Consider the following 14,276-nt stretch of genomic DNA (forward strand, 5'->3'; position numbering starts at 1 on the left):
CTATCATGTATGTCCCGCTTGTCCATACTTGGTCCTTCATTCTCAAGTATACAAATATATCCTACTTAGGCACCATCATATTGTCATAGCACTTGCAAGAATCCATATAAATGGAAGTACCTTGTATTTGAGTTGGCGTGTGCAAGCTCTAGTCATCTGAACTTAACTTGGCATGGTCGTGGGGGCTGAGGGGTGTAACTGTAATAGGGATGTGCTCAACACTAAGATGATTAGAGCGCCCCTCAAAACACCCACAACCATCTGAACCATGTAGTCCGGACGTGTTTTCCCATCCAACGCAGTCCTGTATCCGTCCGCCGACCGGTTCGAACGTGCTTTCCCCTGCAAATCAGAAAAAACCGGGAGAGGGGTTTGTGGGCATCCGGACCGTTGCCATCCCAGTTCTAACCGCCGTGGGCCACCAAAAACCCCTCTCCCTTGCCCACATGCTTTCCCTCCTGAAGCCAGTTGTCTGCATTCAGGTCGGCCTAGAGCAGACACGACCGCTCACTTGAGCCGGCATTGAAACGGCTCACCAGCCAAGAGTGCCGCCCGCTGCTCGCCCACTATGCACGTCTTCTCTCCGCATTGAAACAACATCTGTCTGCCTGCCTAACTCCGTTAAAATGGCGAGAGTGCTGAGGAACCTACTATGGCGCCTCAAGCACCACACGCCTGTTCCTGTGCCAGCCGACATTAAACACCTCTCCGGTCGGCTCCTCGCATCCACCCGCTATATAAACGGGGCCAAACCTCGGGCAAGAATCGCACCTCATCTCCGCTCTCCATCTCCTGCTTGTACAACACCCGCCATGGCCTCCGTCGAGCAGAAGAAGAAGTCTCCAGCACTGCAGTTGAAGGAAATATGCACTAGAGGCAATAATAAAGTTGTTATTTTATATTTCCTTATTCATGATAAAGGTTTATTATTCATGCTAATTTGTATTGATCAGAAACCTAAATACATGTGTGAATACATAAACAAACACCGTGTCCCTAGTGAGCCTCTACTTGACTAGCTCGTTGATCAAAGATGGTTAAGGTTTCCTAACCATGGACATGAGTTGTCATTTGATGAATGGGATCACATCATTAGGAGAATGATGTGATGGACAGACCCATTCGTTAGCTTAGCATAATGATCGTTCAGTTTTGTTGCTATTGCTTTATTCATGCCAAATACATATTCCTTCAACTATGAGATTATGCAACTCCCGGATACCGGAGGAATGCCTTATGTGCTATCAAACATCATAACGTAACTGGATGATTATAAATATGCTCTACAGGTATCTCCGAAGGTGTTTGTTGAGTTGGCATAGATCGTGATTAGGATTTGTCACTCCGAGTATCGGAGAGGTATCTCTGGGCCCTCTCGGTAATACACATCATAAGCTTGCAAGCAAACGACTAAGGAGTTAGTCACGAGGTGATGTATTCCGGAATGAGTAAAGAGAATTGCTAGTAACGAGATTGAACTAGATATGAAGATACCGACGATCGAATCTCGGGCAAGTAACATACCGATGGACAAAGGGAATTACGTATGTTGTCATAACGGTTCGACCGATAAAGATCTTCGTAGAATATGTAGGAGCCAATATGGGCATTCAGGTTCCGCTATTGGTTATTGACCGTAGAGGTGTCTCGGTCATGTCTACATAGTTCTTGAACCCGTAGGGTCCGCACGCTTAACGTTCGTTGACGATATAGTATTATATGAGTTATGTGATTTGGTGACCGAATGTTGTTCGGAGTATCAGATGAGATCACGGACACGACGAGCAGTCTCGAAATGGTTGAGAGATAAAGATTGATATATAGGACAATGGTATTCGGACACCGGAAGTGTTTCGGAGGGTACCGGGTAATTATCGGGTCACCGAAAAGGAGTTTTGAGCACCCCCCCCGGCAAAGATATGGGCCTTATGGGCCAAGAGTCGCTCTCCCCCCTCTTTCCTTCCCCATTCTTCTTACAAGGAAGGGGGGCGCAGGGCAAGGCAGCAGCCCTAGGGCTGCCGCTAGGTCTCTTGGGGCGCCCTAGGGGCTGCCTCCTCCCCTCCCACCTATATATACATGGGTAGGGGCGCCACACAAGCACACACACACACCATTGTCTTAGTTGTGTGTGGCGCCCCCGTCCACCGTTTACTCCCTCGGTCATATTTTCGTAGTGCTTATGCGAAGCCCTGTGGAGAACACATCACCATCATCGTCACCACGTCATCATGCTGTCGGAACTCATCTACTACCTCGCCGTCTTGCTGGATCAAGAAGGCGGAGGACGTCACTGAGCTGAACGTGTGCAGAACGGGGAGGTGTCATGCGTTCCATACTAGATCGGTTGGAGCGCGAAGAAAGTTCGACTACATCGACCGTGTTGTGAAACGCTTCCGCTTACGGTTTACGAGGGTACGTAGACATACTCTCCCCCTCGTTGATATGCATCTCCGTGTATAGATCATTGCGTGTGCGTATAATTTTTTTTGTTTTCCATGCAACGATTCCCAACAGCAGTGACCTGGGTTGCCCGGCGAGCCAGCCCAATACAGGTTGGCCTGCGGGCAAGCACTCTGAATTTGGCACCACCGACATCACCAGCCCCTCCTCGCCCGTCCAGGCTAGCTAACGCCGTCTCACAAATCCGTCGTGAGCAATGGCGGCAACACATCAGGCAGGTGGGGAGAGAAGCCATGTCTGCTGAGGTCGATACATCCGCGACCACCGCGGATAGCGAGAAAAAGTAAACCATGGGAGGTCACAACCGCTGGCTCCCATGAAGGCCACCACCACCACATCGCCGGATTGCACAACCGGTGACTTGCGTGCTTCGCGGGGGCGTAGGCCACGACGACCGTCTTCCTCGGCCCAAAAAGTCGACCCTGATCGGTGCTTCCCGATGGCGGAGGGATGCTATTCTTCCCCTCCCGCTTAAGCATATCCCTCTGGGGCTCACAACAGTCCGATAAGCGGTGTGTCGGACATATGAAAGACACGTCGTAGGAATGGAGATCTACCGCGACCGGCATTAGAGTAATTTTAGCCTATTCTGATGTAGTTTAGTTAAATATGTCTGAAATGTATTTTTTTCCATCCGGTTAGTTGAAACCTGACTTGAAATGTATGCAGCTAACTTTGAATGGGCGACTTCCATCCATGTGCGCAGACTAGTCTTTGCGGGTTAGCGTTGGAGATGTCCTTATGGACCAGTTCTTTTGAGGTTATTGTAGACAATCTTGGTTGGAGAATGGATAAGCTGAAAAGAACTCCATCTGATTTTAGAATGGATAAGCTGAAAAGAACTCCATCTGATTCTTGAAAATCATCTGAGAATCGCTAGTGCAATCGAAAAGGGTGGGTAACCCACGATTCTGGCGATTCTCGTCGCTCCCGCAAAAGAAAACAAAAACGGCTCGCTTTAAGTCGCTATCCCTGTTACAACACCGAATTACATCCAAACTGCCACTGGGACCGAACTGAAGCACATGCAGAAAATGAATCGGGCCAGCTAGATCTCACGCAGCACCTCCGGCCCTGCCTCGCCGGAGCTCGCCCCGCCCTTGCCCGAACTAGAGGGTGGCCGCCTCGTCCCTCCCCGTTCTCTAGTGAGCTCTGACCTCCTCCTCTCTGTTAAATAGGTGTAGATGGCTGCATATGAATGCATATTGGGGGATTTTAGAGCTTATAATCGATGCGGCTAGCATGTGGAATCCATTTTTGTTGAACAACTTCAAGATCCGTTGTTGGTTGGCATGAATTTGAAGGGCTGAATGTCGTGTTTGGAGGCAGGAGAGAAGGAGGCAGTGAGGTGTGTAGGTTGGATGTTGCGATCCTACAAATGAATAAAATACAACTAGTAGATGTGTATTACAGGCATGTTTAGTTTAATTTCAGTCAAGGGCATTACAGACATTTGATGTCAGGACCCCGACTCAATGCGACATCGATCTAGCATGTAACACCTCATATCACTTTGCGGCCTCACGCACGGTATCCCCACGGGTGTCGCCTTACCTTTGCCCGGGACCGTTTGCGCCTTTTGGCACACGTATATGACAGTGTCGCTAGCATCCATATGATAAGGAGCCCGGGCTGACATGGCTAGTCGTAAACCCAAAGTGGCACAAACTTACAGGGACATGCATCCATGACCCAGCATCGAACGTGTCGGTCATCAGCGAGTGAATCCAGGCTGTAGCACTGGGCTAACAGGACTCCGATGAACCGGGCTGTAGCGGGCTAACAGGACTCCGGTAATCATCGCGTGACATTTCCCCGAAGGGACAGACACAGGAACGAAGAAGGACACATGCCGGCCAGCCTAAGTGTTCCAGAGCAGTAGCAAGCTACCAGGGCTCAGAGGAACACTAGGAGACATTTCCCGGTAAGAGAGACTACTAAGGATAAACAACTAGATAGTCAGATCCCACACATAGCAATACACATTACACGTACGCATAACATGCAAGTATGTGCTGTACAACATGGCATCACAGCATAACTCAACAACTCATATAGATAAGGCTCAAAGAGCCATCATAGCATTTATTACAAACAGGGGTCACATGACCCAACATTCAGAGCAATCAAGCAACAAATGGAAGCATTACATGTATGAGTACAGACATCTATAAATGAAAAAGGCTGAAAGCCTAACTATCTACAACGTCCGATCAAGATCGTAGCTGAGGTACAAGCTACTTGTCGAAGTCCATGAGAACACTAGTAAGACCGAAGTCTCCGCTGCAAAAACATAAATAAAGCAACATGAGTACAAAGGTACTCAGCAAGACTTACATCAGATCCTATCATACATGCATGTGTATCAAGGGGTAATGTGGGGTTTAGTTGCAGCAAGCCAGCTTTGACTCTGTGGCTAACCTGTTCTACGACTACCAGAACTTCTTGAGGTGATATGGCGCACACGAGTCCACTAATCACCACACAATACACTACTATGGATTCATCCCCGTCTCCCTACGAGAAGGCCATCCATAGCACTCACACTTGTCTTGAGCATTTTATAGTATCCACTTCAAGTTGTCTATGTACCATGTAAGCATCCAAGAAGTCCATAACCGCGGACCCGGCTATTCGAATAGATCATGTTAACCCTGCAGGGGTGTACTTCTTCACACACGCTCTCGCCACTTACCGCCATGTACACGTCATGTATCTCGGCAACCTTCAAGCGGAAGCCTGGCGAGGGTGTCGGCCACGACCTGACTAACCACACAAGACTCTAGCCCAGGTTTATCGCCTATTCGGGTTCCATCCGCAAGAAGATCCGGCCGGGGTGTCGCTCACAGCCCCAAACGATGTGTGCAGGGTTCCCGAGCCCACCATCCGGGTGCCACTCGGTACACCAGGCCACGTGTGCCTAGTCTGTCCCAAGCCCACCCTGCCGGGTGCCACTTGGTAGAAAAATAGCACTACCTACAAACACCAGAAACTAGTTGCGACTCCTGGACAGAGATCAAGTTGGTTAATAAGTCGAGAGGGGTCGAGTTACCGGAACCCAATGTGTGGTAGTATCGAGTCATTGGACAACATACATAGAACTCAGTGCTTAAGGACGGTTCCAGTGAGACAACCCACCATGTACTCCTACATGGCCTCTCACTGCTACCTTTACCAAATCGTGTTCACACACTTCACTCTCAGCATCTGAACATATCATAACACTCCAATTCATTCCCAATGAATCAGACCTGACACAACTCTAAGCAATAGCAGGCATAGCATGGTAGGAACACATCATGGCTCAATCAACTCCTACACATGCTAGTGGGTTTCAACTATTTACTGTGGCAATGACAGGTCATGCAGAGGAATGGGTTCAACTACCGCAGCACAAAGTAGCAGATGAATCGTTATTGTTCTAATGCAATAACTGAGAGCAGGAGCGAGAGAGTAGGATTTTATCGGAATGAACAAGGGGGTTTGCTTGCCTGGTAAATCAACAAGGGAGGCACTGCTTCACAGACAGGTACTCTGGAACGTCTCCGGAGCAAGACCTATCGAGAAGGAACAGTGTCGGCAATCAATACACAAACATATGCAACAATATGATGCATGAACATGGCATGAAGATGTGATGCTGTTTGAGCTAATGCAACTAGTACTCATTTGGTTTGAAGTCCATTTGAACCAAAAGCTCAAATGCATCTCCAAAGTAAACTCTTATAAATGCCATAATGTGTTTTCTCATATACAGCATGTATAAGTTGGTTTGTCATGCATGAAACTAGTACAGATGGATAGGTTGCATTTTTCTGATAATTTTTCATATATAAATTATTTCAATCTGAGCTACGGTTGAATTTCTATGAATTTTTGAAGTTTTGCTAATTTTTTGGAATTTCCTGATTTATTTTAATTCCAGAAAATAAATAATTGCGTCAGCATGATGTCAGCACGACGTCAGCAGTCAACTGCGGCTGACTGGGGTCAAACCTGACGTGTGGGGTCCACACGTCAGTGACAGGGGGTTAAACAGGGTTAGTTTAATCCTAATTAAAAAGGTTAGTGGCGCTGGGGCCCACTGTCAGTGTCAGGGGGGGTTAGTTAACGGTGATTAGCACTAAGCTAATCACCTGGCCGACGGGGCCCACTCATCAGGCCGGCGAGGTCGTTGGCGGCGACCTCTGGACGCGGCGGCGTCCGCGATACCGGCCACGGGGACGGCGTCGGAGAGCACCGGGGCGTAGCCCGGGCTCTCGCGCATCTGGTGGGGCAGGTGGGAGGAGCTGGGGAGGCCGGAGCTCGCCGGAGCAAAGCTCGCGGCGGCGGCCGGAGCTCGGCTTCGATCGGGAACGGGCTGCGGGGCACGGGGAGGCCACCTGAGGGGCTCGGTGGCACCCTCGTGGCACCGGGAGCACGATGGGGTGCTCGGTTTGGGCGGAGGCGGGCCGAGACGACGACGGCGGCATGGACGGCGGCGGGAAGCTTCGGCCGTGGTGGGGAAAGGGCTACGGCGTGCGGGTGACTAAGCGGAGAGGGGGAAACGGTGGCGGAGCACACCGCGGTTGCAGCGGGCGTCGAAGCGGGCTCGGGGACGCACTGAAGACGGCGGGGCGGCGATGGGGATCCACGGCGGCCGGCGATGAAGAAGACGACGGTGTCGGCGATGGAGCGCGTCCCTGGTCACTTGGCTCGTCGAGGACGATGCGGACGACGAGGCGGAGCTTCTAGGCTCGGGCGGAGGGCGAGGGGAGGCCGGTGGCCGCGGCAACGATGGACGGCGGCGATGAGCTCCGCTCGGGCTGCGCGCGAGAGAGAGAGCAGAGGAGGGGGAAAGAACGAGAGAGCGAGAGGGTACGGGGGGGGGGGGGGCGTGGCGTCTCCCGGGGCATCCAGACGAGGAGGGGAGAGGGCAGGCAGGCAGGGAGGCTGGTGGCGTGGCGCGGCGGAGCGCGCGCGCGTCGGGCACGCGCCTATCCCCCTGTCGAGGACGAAGACGACAGAGGAGGGGGCCAGTGGGCTGGGCCGGCGCTGGCTGCTGCTGGGCTGCACAGGGAGGAGGCCCAGGTAAGTTTCTCCTCTTTTTGTCTCTTTTCTAATATTCTGACATATGTTTTGATTTAGTAATAACACTAAATCAATTTATTTCCTTATGCCCATTTTTGTAGGAACTAGTGGCATTATTCCAGAGCTCCCCAACAGGTGGCATAATTTTTGCACATATATTAATATATATAACTAATATATTTCCAATGCAAATATTTATGCATTAATTCCAAATGGCCAAAATAAATACTTATGAGCTCCTAAAAATATTGGTTTGATTTTTATCTCTGTCCAATATTTTCAGAGGGCAACATGAACATTTTCTTGGACCTTTTGGAGCAATTTTTATTTGGGGTTATTTCAAAAAATAATTCTGAGGGTTCCACCAATCCTCATTTCAAAATTAAATGAAATTTTAAACATGATGCACAAATGACTAGCTAGTCTAGGTCATACCAGAACTAGGGATGTGACATTTGAGCACATAACTTATCCAACAATCTCATACCACAATCTTAGAAAAGAACTCGATGGTTGATTTTGTGGGAAGTTTCTGAAAATCTGATTCTAGAGAATCAAAAGCTGAAAAGAACTGATGATGATCATAGTTTTAAATAGCCGGCTATAGCGCCGCTAAATGATCGGCTTCACAAATAGCCCGCTATAGCCCGTTTTAGCCTGCTTTAGCTGATTTGGAGACCCGCCGCTATTTTTCGTAGCCCACTATTTAAAACATTGATGGTGATTCTAAACAATCCTGGTTGGAGAATCGATAAGCTGAAAAAAACTCGATCTACCCCGCAAAAAGAAAGAAAGAAAAGAAGTCGATCTGATTCTTGAAAATCATCTGACAAACCAGGAGTCGGTGCTGAAACCAGGAGTAAATCTTTCATTATCAGAAAAACCAAACTCAAAATTTGGCTTGTCAAAGATGCAGATTGTTTTTTCCATGAAGAGAAGATGGCCATCCTTTTCAATTGGCATGTCAATCAAATTGTTAATGGTGCTCGAATCAGCCGCTAAGTCAACTGTTGATTATTGGAGAGAGAAGGTAGGTACAGTAGGGAGGGAGCGGAAATGATAAATAAGTCTTGTGAGAGGCAGGCGCATCCGGACCTAGGCAGGCCGGCACCAGATGCATCGCTTGAAGCAAGGGCACGAGAAAAGGTTCTTCTAGCATCCTCAAAGGTCAGCGAGCTTCCGACGCTTCCCACCTGTTTGGCCTAGGAAGAACCGGCGGAGGGGCCGCCTCAATATTCTGATCAAAGGTTAAGCAGGCCCAGGGTTCGTGGAATCGGTGAATTAATTATGTATGTAATGGGATTAAGCATCTTTTTGATAAAATTGCGTGCAGCTCGATTGCGCTTCCTTCTCGCAGGGAAATACGTAACATGTAATCGAGTTCATGATTATTTTTCCAGAGAGGAAAGTCAGTGATTTCTGACGAATGGGTATACCAGTTCAACGTGGCAGCCTGAACTGCTGCCTCCCCGGATCTGACTGTTATTCCAAGGAGCATTGGTGTTACCGTTTGATTAGGTCCGAAAAAAGATATCCTCGTTGGATGCTGAATAATGCCTTGATGGGCTAGTTACTGCTAAATCTGTCCTTGGATCCTTCCTGGCTGCGCAAGGATCAACGGACGGGACAAGGTTATGAGCTGCTCATTTGTCTCTTCGGTTGTTCCCTCTCCTGCCCTTCCACCAACATTACTCTAATCAGGTACGCAGGCCAATTTGCTGAAGAACAGGTCTGCAGCCTGCAGGGCAAGGATAGGTCAATACCACCGGATTACTTTGCTCTTTATTACTACAAACAAGGCCAGTTGCACATTTTGTTGTCTTTGTGCTTTTTTTTTGCGGATTTATTGTCTTTGTGCTTAACTGTTTCACAAAGAAATACGTAAAAACCATCGGTCGATATTTCTAGTAAAACAACAGGGTAGTGCCCAAGCCCCCGAGAGACTATTTTAGGTGGGGAGAGTTCAGAATAGCATGTGAATCCTGAAGGAGCACCATCTCATTGTAAACTTGATTGAACAAAAAATGCAGCTAGCAGCGGGAGACGACAAGGACGATGCTCAACATTTCCTAAAAAAACTGAGATAATGCCGAACATAAGTTGGTGAGTGGATCAATCTGCCGAACTTGCAGCAGCATAAACGTTAATCTTCTTCGGGCATCATCGCTGCACGTTAGCGAGAAGCGGCTGCTTTGCGTCGTCCCACTTGTCCAGTCTTCTCCTCGCCTCCTCGACCTACGTTCGGACACAAAATTCGCAATATACTTTATCAGTGAAGTTCGAGAGGGACAACTGAAACAGCCTAACCTAGATGATGACAGAAGCCAATTTTCTAAAAATAAGAAGTGATGATCATAGAAGGATGCATTTGGGTGAATAATGATCTAAAATAATGAAATGTACTACTAGTTTTTAAATGCTAAATTAAGAGAGGACAGATGAGACAACCCGAGTGATCATACAAAGCATGCACGCACTTGGCGAAATGATTGCGCTAAAATAATGAGTTGGCACATGATTTAGATGCGGCTTAGCATGTGAGATTGGGGAATCGTCTGACAGTGTAACGGCCTGGATGGTTAACGACGAACGTGATGATCTAACAATAAGAGATAAGGCTTGCTCCTACCTCCTTTTCCCAATCAGTTCTGAATGTGATCCACAATAGGATAATTGTTTGGATGAGCGTGCCTCCAATCATGCCTCCCCACAACCCCTGTATGCAACCTCTATCATCAGTGCAGTTCATCACACATGCAGAAGCTAATTTACTGACAGTTGACAACTGATGAGTCAACTCGACATGAATGGTGATTCTGCCATCTTTGGTGAATCAACGCTTTGAAACCAGCGGTACTAGCTTGAGAGTAAAACAGTACGTACCTTGATTCCATAGTCAAACTTGAAGCCCAGGAGCGCGTCAAGGGGTACGCCGATGAAGTAATAGCATCCAATGTTGATGTATGCTACCAATGCTTGCCACCCACAGCCAACAGCAACACCTTCATTGGGTCAGGGAAAAGGACACTGGTCAAGACTTTTTTTTTTAGAAAAGGAGGACGCCCCCCGGCCTCAGCATCTGGACGATGCATACGGCCACTTTATTAATTATTGACACAAGACCATACAGAGTCATACAACAATAAGTCTAAAGCCACCAAACTAAGCAACAACTGTCGGTATCCCTATCCAGTTGATGTAGGGGCGCTGAAAGTCTGGGCCTAATACCAAACAGACCACGCAGCCAAACCTAAACATCTAAAGACTTGAGGTCCCACCCAGGACGCCTGCCGCGTATGGGCACCCACCAGTCCGGCGTGCTTCTCAACCAGGACCCCTGCCGGGTATGAGGCCGCCGCAGCCACCTGCCACGAATTCATCTTCAGAGCTGTGCTGCTGCATCAACCTTGGCCGGTCCAACTACCGCCGACGCCACCATGACGCCAGGCAGCGTCACCCTCCTGCGCGAGTCCATCTCCGCTCATCAGGCGCCGAGTCTCCACTGCGCCACGCCGCCGAGATCCGCCGTCATCAATGGAGCAGATGAAACACCGCTCCTCCTCTTGTCCCCTCCAACCAGCACTCGCTCCAAAACGATGCCCCCATGAGGGAGAACGATACCGATAGCACCGTCATCGTCCGATCCGGTAGACCCGGATCTAGGATTTCCCCCGGAACTTCCCGATCAGGTTTATGAGACCTGCAACGACGATGCCTCTAGAAGGAAACGACGTCTGAGACGCCGCCATCGTCCGCCAAGACCACAGTCTGGCGCGATTTTCATCGGAAGCCACGTCTTCCGACCTCGTGGCTGGCTGGAATCGAGCGGAACCTCGCCACGAAGACGTATGTTGCCGTCGATACTCCGGCAGAGATCCAGCATCTCCTCACCGGTCCCTCCACACGCCGCCGGTCGGCGAAAGGCCTCCCCGTGACGGATCCAAACGGGGCGTTGGATCCGCAGTAGCCGTCGTCACCATCACGAGCAGGACAGCCCACCTTGCCGGATGGGGCACTGCCACCGTCGCCGTCCATGCAGGGCCGCCGCTCCGCCGGTGATGGTGCTCGGGCCCCCGCCGCACAGCCCGGATACTCCGTCCTAGCCGCCGCCGTTGGATCTCATGAGAAGGGCCGCCCCCGCCGCCTCAGATGGGATCCGCCACCTCCCCCCGCCCAGGACCTTTGGCACTGGGCCCGCCGCCACCGCGGCCCACGCCGGCGGCAGGAGGGGGTGGAGGGGGAGGTGCTGGCGGCGCTAGGGTTGGGGCCTCTGGCGTCGCCCGGGGGGAGGCGTCACCCGGGGGGAGGCGACGCGAGGGGTGCGAGAGGGTCGCGAGGGGGGGGGGGGGGATACCGCAGAGCACGGGCTGAATTATGGCATTACCTGATAGCACAGGCTGGATTCCGCAGAGCACAATGGTGCCGACAAGCAAAGGACAGAGATCGGCGACGGCACGCGAGACGGCCTCGCCGCCGGTGAAGATGTAGCTGAGCTTGTGCCTGAGCAGGAAGACCAGAACGCCGGCTACGACTGCTATGAGCGCGGACATGGCGGTGACCACCCATGCAGAGAACGCGGCAGACCTGGGGTTCCCGGCGCCAAGTTCATTCCCCACCCTCACGCTGCAGTCAACAACATCAACATTGATCAACTCTATTCTTGAGACGAAAAAATTCAGATAAACAGATCCTTCCCGACGATTATGCTGATCTAGTTGTACTGTATAACCAGAGTTTAGTTGTATGCAATGCACCGACCTGGCAGCTGCGTTGAAGCCCACGGAGATCATGAACACCCATGACTGAATCGAGGTGCTGCAAAACATGGAGTCGGTCACATGATCATCCAAACACACTAGAATCGACGGATAAAACGGTTCGTTCTCAGTTAGTTACCTACCAGACGGTGAGTGAATCAAGTGCGATCTGTGGGTCGGGCAGCATGCCGGCGAGGAGGATGAGCACCTGGAAGTACCACACCTCCAGCGCCAGCATCACCGCCGACGCGGCCGACAGCTTGGCGAACCCCGCCAGGTCGGCGAACGCGGCCCACGTGAACCCGGTCCACGTCTCCCGGCACCTCGGGCTCAGCACGATGTACGCGAACTGCCCTGCCACCAGGACCCACCACGTCAGGCTCAGCGTGAGCGACGCGCCCAGTAGGCCTAGGCCCAGCCTATACACCGCCACCCAGCTCATCGCCACGTGCAGCGCCATGCTGGCCGTCAGGATGTAGGCGCTGGGCGCCACGATGCTCTGCGCCTGCAGGAACTTCTGGATGGGGAAGTTGGCCGCGTACGCGAAGATCTGCGGGATGAGGCCGTAGGCGAACTCCGCGGCGGCGCCGGCGATCTCCGGCGACTGCCCGAGCAGGAGGAGGATGGGCTCCGAGAAGGCGTACATGGCGGCCAGCGGCACGCCGGTGGCCATGAGGAGCACCGTCGAGCGCTGCAGGTACACGCCCAGCATCTCGTACTTCTCGGCGCCGTACGCCTGCCCGCACAGCGTCTCCACCGCGCTCCCCATCCCGAGCTGCAGCACGCGGCATGGCAGTCGTGCACGTAGTTTACTTTAGACACGCGCCCGCGTACGTCGCTACGGATGCGTAGAAATGACTGTAAGTACATACGGTGGAGTGGAGTGGAGGTACTACGTACCATGAGGCCGTAGGCGAACACCTGGATGCCGTTGTTGCCGAGGGAGGCGGCGGCGAGCTGCACGTTGCCGAGCTGGCCGCAGAAGATCTGGGTGGCCGACGACATCACGATGATCAGCATGTACACCACCACCGCCGGCGCGGCCAGCGGAGCAAGCAGCCGCAGCTCCAGCGCCGCGGCCGACGCCATGCGCCGTGCCCCACCGCCGCCGGAGAGCAGGGCCTCCAGCCGGCCGTCGGCGGAACGGACCCCTGCATGATCACCCGGACCCATTCACGGATTCCTCGATCCAGGGGGATCGCAAAGATCTTTGTGGCGTTTTACTGAAGCAGCCGCGAGCTCGTCCACGCCTAGCAATTTCCGCCTGTGGTTGGCGCTTCACTACATGTTAGGTGAGGGCAAGATCTTCCCGCAAAAAGATGAAAGGAAAAGGTGAGGACGAGATGGCAGGTGAAGTGACACTGTCTCACTCGCTGCGATCGGAACCAGGAAACACGAGAGGTTTGTACAGTACTGGTGTATGATTCGTTTTGTCGTTTCTTTTGTCCTGGCGTTCTGCAGCTTGCGGGGAAGAAAAGAAGCACGCGTTAAACACAGAAGTTACACTGTAAGCTGGATCCCGGTCAAATTGGTTTGGTGTTGCTCCGTGCAACTAGGCTACCGGCAGCTTCTCCTTTACATTGAACATGTATGTATGCAAGGTTGTTACAAGTTTGTTAGGCAATTAAATCCTATAGATCTCACGTACGTATCAACTTGCTATTCGTTGCCCTGAGATACCTGCCAAAATATTGGATGTTACCCAGCCCCCGGTGTTCGTTTGGATGGGGACCAAATAATTGGTCCGCCCACGGCTCAACGGAAGCTCCAGTTCCATTCTCAGCCAACTTTTTTTGCAGGCGTGGGTCGGAAAATCCAGCGCCAATTATTTCTCAAGCCCACGATTGGCAAGGCTAACATAGACACAAACCACACAACCCCAAGTCTATCTTTCTACATACTCCAAGATCTCGAGCACTACGGCCAATGCTGCCATTGCATTTTAGACGAACAAAGAACGGCATAGCTAGTCTGGATATATCTCCGCGA

General features: G+C 51.4%; 1 protein-coding gene across 1 annotated transcript; it reads right to left on the bottom strand.

Annotated features, from left to right (window-relative positions):
- Positions 1 to 9,431: 9,431 nt before the first annotated feature.
- Positions 9,432 to 13,668, bottom strand: LOC123188427 (protein DETOXIFICATION 40). Its single transcript, XM_044600534.1, has 7 exons — positions 13,188 to 13,668; positions 12,431 to 13,062; positions 12,289 to 12,345; positions 11,915 to 12,153; positions 10,414 to 10,532; positions 10,160 to 10,246; positions 9,432 to 9,765 (listed from the first exon to the last, which is right to left on the bottom strand). The coding sequence occupies exons 1-7, from the start codon at positions 13,458 to 13,460 to the stop codon at positions 9,691 to 9,693; spliced, it is 1,482 nt and encodes a 493-aa protein (XP_044456469.1). The 5' UTR covers positions 13,461 to 13,668; the 3' UTR covers positions 9,432 to 9,690.
- Positions 13,669 to 14,276: the final 608 nt, after the last annotated feature.

This window comes from Triticum aestivum, chromosome 2A, assembly GCF_018294505.1.
Source record: "Triticum aestivum cultivar Chinese Spring chromosome 2A, IWGSC CS RefSeq v2.1, whole genome shotgun sequence".
Lineage (NCBI taxonomy): Eukaryota > Viridiplantae > Streptophyta > Magnoliopsida > Poales > Poaceae > Triticum > Triticum aestivum.